The sequence below is a fragment of the Limulus polyphemus genome, unplaced genomic scaffold (genome assembly GCF_000517525.1).
Source record: "Limulus polyphemus unplaced genomic scaffold, Limulus_polyphemus-2.1.2 Scaffold684, whole genome shotgun sequence".
Classification (NCBI taxonomy): domain Eukaryota; kingdom Metazoa; phylum Arthropoda; class Merostomata; order Xiphosura; family Limulidae; genus Limulus; species Limulus polyphemus.
In genome coordinates this window covers 395,263-402,381 of record NW_013666294.1, presented here as the reverse complement: position 1 = coordinate 402,381, position 7,119 = coordinate 395,263, and the positions used below count along the sequence as shown (strand labels likewise).

At 32.8% G+C, this 7,119-nt stretch overlaps 1 protein-coding gene across 4 annotated transcripts; it reads right to left on the bottom strand.

The window, feature by feature from the left end:
- Positions 1-257: 257 nt before the first annotated feature.
- LOC106459944 (RNA-binding protein Rsf1-like) lies at positions 258-6,749 on the bottom strand. Of its 4 annotated transcripts, XR_001290854.2 has the most exons (3): positions 6,186-6,749; positions 5,296-5,417; positions 258-587 (listed from the first exon to the last, which is right to left on the bottom strand). XR_001290854.2 is itself a non-coding variant. In XM_013919614.2 (2 exons), exon 1 carries the CDS (start codon positions 6,716-6,718, stop codon positions 6,194-6,196), a length of 525 nt encoding a protein of 174 aa, XP_013775068.1. In that variant the 5' UTR covers positions 6,719-6,749; the 3' UTR covers positions 258-587; positions 6,186-6,193. The 4 variants fall into 4 exon arrangements, 3 of the variants coding, with proteins under 3 accessions (XP_013775068.1, XP_013775069.1, XP_013775070.1); XM_013919614.2 differs by lacking the exon at positions 5,296-5,417; XM_013919615.2 differs by lacking the exon at positions 5,296-5,417 and having other exon boundaries at positions 258-583.
- Positions 6,750-7,119: the final 370 nt, after the last annotated feature.

The window sequence follows — 7,119 nt, the reverse complement described above, 5'->3', positions numbered from 1 at the left end:
AACACTTTTTAAACGGCTCCACTGCAGTAACAATCAGGTATGAATGTACTGAAAAACCAGTAGACCACAAACCAACATTTTCTGGTCTGTACTGTCATTTCAGTACATTCATTCCTGATTGTTACAAAATTCATTTAATAAGTATTGCACTTCTGTTAGAAAAAATATTTTCGAAATATTAAAGAAACAAATCCCACGCTTTGACAGTCAATTTGCAATTATGACACTGAAAAAAAGACTAAAGCATTAAACTACAATAAAAGTGAAAGTGATGTTTATTTTCAGTTTATTTCAAATGTACATTCACAAGTTGATGAAACCCACAGGACATGTTTTAAAGTACCTGTAGCTTGTGAAAGATCTGTGGCTTTCAACAAATCTCGATAAGAAATGACAACCAAAAGATGAAAAACAGCTAAATTGATTTTAAAAAAATGGCATTCAAGAAAATCACAAGATGACTGATGAGACATTATGCTTCTGTCGCAGGACTATATGGCCCTTGAAAAAACGCAAGGGCCTTAACTGACATGATAGCAGTACTTCCGAAGCTACTTCAAGGACACCTTGTAATCAGTAGAAACTGTCTGAAGAAAAAAATTGCTTCAAATTACTAAATCATTGTGACTATGGTTCTCCATGCTTTACAATAAAACTAAAGATTGAAAACTACCCAAAAAAATTTAACAAGCCTAAACCTTAACTTAGAATAATAGGCATAACAAAACAGAAAAGTTACTTTAAAATAATTTTCATACTTAACCAAAAGAAAGTTTGTTTTTTAATTAAGCAGAAATATTCAATGGGTCTAGAAAAAGTTTCTTGCTCTTACATATCATAAGGGCAACTGTTAAAACGTCTTAACCAACCACTAAATCACTATTTGATCACAATTAATTATGTTATTATATTCTTTAAAGCAAATTAACCAGTGCTGTTTAAATCCAGTGTCTCAATATTTAAAAACGTTGCTTCAACCTATTACTTCAACTGTAACAAGGAAAATTACAATATTAAAAATGTACCTTTTGATTAATTTCTACAAAAAATACATATATAATCTTTATCTCCAAACATTTCTTATTACCCAGATATTATTAAGATAAAATAGAATAATTTTCTGTATTATAAAAAAAAAAACATGAAGCATTAAGATGAAATCCTAAGTTATAAAATATTACACTTATGAAAATAAATATCTAATACACACTTGTAGAAGTTATGTCAACTAGAGAATTTAGTGTTCAAAAAGATTAAGAATACAGTAGTAATCCTGCTAGACTAGGTCCCTTTGACATTGACCTCTGCAACAATGGAACACCAACCATAGATCTGAATACATGATAAATCAAGAAAGACATCTGTTCAAGAGTTTAGTTTCAAGCCATCCTGCCAAGTCTAGGCACTCTCCATCTGTATGGTCATTCAGCTCTTTTTATACAATAATTCAAAACTGGAGGCACTTTAGGTAGGCAATACAGAGGAAAGGGGAAGACACTACACATGGACATTTACCCATCTATACATTTATTGGCAAGTTGCAGATGCCCTACAGTTAAATCTAGAATTTTTGGGAGTTACTCATGAATATTTGCATTATTTCATTACTATTTAATGATTATATCAATTGAACTTTCCCTTCAACAAATGTTCTTTTTTTCACAGCTGTTTGAACCACTTCCACCTCATCACTAATAATAACTACCTACTTATTTCAAAACTAAAAATCAACCCAGTTATAACTAATTAAACATACTGTCCTTAATTTTTTTAAGGATAATTCATTGGACACTTAGATAACTAAAACCCATATATTAAAGCTAATAATTCAAAACAATCTCTATAACAAAAGTATAATTAAAAATCTATATATAACATCTTAACCAGTACTGCTAATAAGTGTGACATTCATGTTATTATACAACATAACATCAATAAGTGTATAAGCAAGAAATTCACAATCCTCCCTCAATACATCTTTTCACCAATGAAAATCCACTAAATCACCCCCACAATGTAAGGTTAGTGGAGTCTGCATTTCAGATAAAATTACTAGATGTTACTCTTTAGGTGTAGTCAAGTAGCAAGACAGTACCAATGGTAGAGCACAAACTAGTCGCAAAATGGAACTTGTACATACTTAGTATCAACTATGTACAATAATTTAAACTAACAGAAGGTAAAACTAATGGTGGACAATACACTTATATGGTTCAATTTTATTTTAAGTTAACTTAAGAAATTGAAATTTACATACAAATTTTGGAAAATGTCAAGATATGAAAAACTATTAAACCCATAAATCTAAAACCATTCTTTTTTTCTTTTTGTTTTTTAAGAGAATGGTTTAGGCACAGATGGCACTAGTAGTGTCATGGCTGGAAGACATTTGGGAGTGGGAACAAAATTAACCACAAAACAACCATAAACGGCATTTACAAATACTTTGAATATTCAGCTGCATACTATACTAGACTTCAGAAACTTAATATTCTTGATGTTGATGACAAAAGACTGATGCAGCCTTTGCTCAGTGGTTATCTTTATCCAGAGCTGTGAAAGCTGTATGTGCAAGCCCTCTTGACTCTTTTGAATAAGAGTTTGTACAAGTAAAGCACCAGCTATATAATCCTTGTTAAAAACCCTAAATGATGACTGCTGGGTTCTTATTAAGAACTATTCAGACAATTTTCTTCCTTTTATAAAAGTTGCCACAACTGCCATTACCATGCCTGTTCTGTTTAGGTTTTGAAACTGGACAAACATGCCAAATCTAGAGAAATATAATAACAGAAGGGTTATTGTAGCTAGTTAAAACCTACACTTTTGTCACCACAAATCTTTCTGCATGATAAACAACCTTGTGTTTCAGCAAGAATGTGTTGTTCTTTCTCAAATTAAACCCATAGTAGTTATTATATTTGCAATCCTAACCAATAATTGGAGTGAAAATGAAATGCATTTCACACTGGAAATCACACTGTCAACCATAAACATTTAAGAGGACATCTCATATCTTGTGATGATGCAACTGTCATGTATACAAGAAAAAATGTTAAGATTTTTTGCAACATTTGACAGATGGTCTTTTATACTAGGTTCCCTGTCAATCATTAGCATTGTTTATCTATTTGGACAAACAGCTGAATCCTTTAAACTTATCTGGTAGTGACAACCTGAATCAATATAGGTTCCCCAAAATTAGAGCAACTCAGCAATCTATAGTGTATCATACCTGATGACCCCTTAAAATAAGAATTTCGAAAAACAGTACATATGATAAATAATCAGAGTTTAAGAACCCTACTTAAAGCCTGTAGGGTTCTTAATTACTATTCTGACATCTTGCTTTTATAAAACTTGCCACAATTGCCATTACCATACACTACTGTATCTAGTACAACAGGTTGGTTGGTTGTTTTGAATTTCGCGCAAAGCTACACGAGGGCTGTCTGTGCTAACCATCCCTAATTTAGCAGTGTAAGACTAGAGGGAAGGCAGCTAGTCATGACCACCCACCACCAACTCTTGGGCTACTCTTTTACCAACAAATAGTGGGATTGTCCATCACATTATAATGCCCCCACGGCTGAAAGGGCGAGCGTGTTTGGTGTGACGGGGTTTCGAACCCCACCCTGCAAATTGCGAGTCAAGCAAACAACAGCAGAACAAAGTTAGACAAACAAATGAAAACTAACTTTGAAAGAGCACAAATCATTTTGTAAATAGTTCCAACATTTACAGCAACAGACAGCACCTGTTAAGACTTAACATTTTTTGTTACTTATTATATATTATTTTGTGATAAATGTTCTACAAAATTAACCATTGGGAATTTTCAACGGAAAACATTTATTGGCCTCTATTTTTACTACTATCGTTATTCATATTGTACTTTTGCATGTGAACTTAATCAGAAATAATGTTACACTAGAAAATATTTTACTTGTTTCAGCAAAAAGCTACACAGTGGGATAACTGTGCTCTGTCCATCATTGCATGAGATTCAACCCTAGATGATAGCATTACAATTGCATAAACTTACAGCCGACCCACATAAAACACTGTAAAAAAATTTTACAGTATAAAATGAAGATTTTAAGAAGCCAGGTGTTAAAAAAACCAAATTCAAGTTTTTAAAGGTTAGTGCAATCTCTATCTGACAAGGTTGAAACTTCAAGTGAAAGTGAATCTGATTTGGTAGATTCCACCAATGATACTTTAAGTGTCAGTGATCCCACCAAAGTAATTACTCCAAAAACAGACTCAAAATAAGAAATGTTAAGCTAGTGGAGACAAAACAATTCCTGGTTTGTCATTTATTCATAGACCCTACTTGATATATTGGAATAGAAGCAATAAGATTGTATCTCAGGGAAAGACCTAAGGAAGCTAATACACTTGATATACAATGATTTTTTTCCATGTATTAAATAATCTAAATAGCATCTGAAAAGATTAACAGCATCAAAAACTCAAGCATTACTCGATTCATAAACCATACATACAAACCAACCAATAATCAATAAATGAAGATCAATATAATGAGCTGAAAGCTATTGAAACAGTTAAGAAGAGAGAAAACATTTGTTGAAAGAATAAATAATGATGAGACACTTATTAAGTAATAAGTAAGAATAAACACTCATGGATGACTTAATATATGTGCAAGCCATTAGTAACTTTAGCATAAGCAAGAACCTCAAACTTTATGCCCAGAATTACTGTTTACCCAAAACATCCACTTATGAATAGACTTTAAAACAAAAGCCACATGACAACACCAATGGAAGATATCTTGACATGGTGGCAGGGCTTTAAACTAAACTCATCTGACGGACATGGAATGATCTCTCTATGAAAGGTAGATACCACAATAAACCTCACAGTGCACCTCAGAACACACATTAATACCAGAAGGTAAGTTATTAATAAAGCATTAATATGGATTATTACTATGAATGACATGAACCACTGATCTACTGCCAGAGAGTGATGTCATCCAAAATGGCAGAAGAAAAATTCATAGTATTAAAAATTAACAAGATCATTCAATATGATTGCACTTAATGGAGATCACCATCTATAGATCAACCAAATGCAACGTCACTTGACCTCTGTGACTTACAGTTCATGGTTCTAGTCTAGAGAGATAACTATGTACAAGTATACATATTTTTGTAAAGAAAAATGGCAAAACGTTTTAATCAAACATTATAGTCACTCACATGGCTAATTACTTACAGATTCTAAAACTTCTATTTTAGAACTAATAGCCTAATATTTTTTACTTACCTTTTTTCTGAAAAAGTGGAAAATATACCACAAAAAATGTGCAAATGAGTTATTAAAGCAATGATTAATTTATAATAATTTCATCTCCTTTCCCATGTATTCTTAACAGAAAATGAATTATTCTGAAACAAAAGAAAACATGGAAAATATGAGAAACTGAGTTTTTAAAACATTACTAACCTTTTAAAAGATTTTAAGGGCAAAATACACTAAACGATTGTAAGCACAAAACTATATATATTCAGCACTCAGTTTAAGGAAGCTTGCTCTGACTGAAATATGAAATTATGGCTTCACATATTGGAACAGTATTCTAGCATGACTATTGCATGGTCTCATCTCTGTGCACATTTGCTTAAATATAACTTGCCAAAAAGTAACAAAGCACTAGAAAAAATGAAATGTTTTATTTTAGTAGATGAGCTTCTTAAACTAATTAAATAATCAAATGCATTAAGTGTTTAGTTGAATGTGTATGCAACTACCTAGTGAAATGCCTAAATGCAACAGAGTAATATTTTTCTGCTAATTTATAATTCAACTTAACAATGGAAAATTCCAGCAAAAAAATCAATCAATAAATTTGGTGAATTTTGGCCTTAAGTTCACAGGTTTATAAAAACAAAAATAATTACTTTACCTGTGGCCTAAATATCAGCCTGCTTACTTTACAGTGGGGAACTTCAAAATAGGTCAAATTACACGTCTATAGCAAAAACTAATTTTCATTCCCATTTATATTAAGCTTAAAAACCACAGGTCACTCACTAATTTGTATGTTCAGGTTAATGCCAAGCATTGGCTCTACAGGCCAATTCACTGGCAAAAAATTTAGGCAAACACTAACATGATAAAAAAAAAAAATTGTAAGTGATGAAGGCTTTGCTCACATTGTAAACTATCTGTTACCAATAGGGGACCTGCTGCGGTAACTTGGTCCAGAGCTCTTGTAGTCATAAGAATCATAACCTCTGTCGTAGGAGTCAAAATTATCAAATCTACCTCCTCCATCACGAGACCTGTATCCTCCACCTCTGCGAGAAAAGCCACCATTGCCCCCGTAACTGTCGTATGATGAGCCTCGTCTACTAAAATCTCCACGACCACCTCTGTAACCACCACCTCCTCTTCCTCTGGATCCACCTCCTCTGCCTCGGCCTCCACCTCTTCCACCACGTCTTCCTCTTGACATTTCTACCCTGATTCTTGTGCCATTGATAAGCTGACCATTCATTGCCTTTATCGCTTCATCGGCATCTTCTCTGTCATCAAACTCAACAAAACCAAAACCAGGTGGATTTTGTGCTACCCAAACGCTAACAATCTTCCCAACTTTTCCAAACTCTACTTCCAGGTCTTCTTTTTGGACATCTTCTGTAAGACCTCCAACAAAAACACGTGTTCCACTGTCACTCCTGCTCATCTTTAATGATCTGTTAACAAAAATGTAAAATCAGAGCAAGTTAGGGTGCAAATTGCTTTAGCTGGCACAGCATGACCGGAAAACACTAAATATTACTAACAAAAACAAAGCAACCTTAAAACTACAAGAAAAACTTAAATGCATCATCTAATAAATATATCATAGCTTTATAAATTATAGGCTTTCCTTTAAGAATCTAAATTCATATACTTGATGTCTCCACATACAGATTTTAGAAACAAAAGAGAAAATACAGTAAATTGTTTAATATTTTGAATATCTCAATTTTTATTTTATCCTTTAATTTCTATTTCCACTTGAACAGTAGAATTTTGTTAGAGTAAAACCTAGACAATTCCACTGGTATCACAAAACTTTTACCTGGAGATTACAGTCCAGTT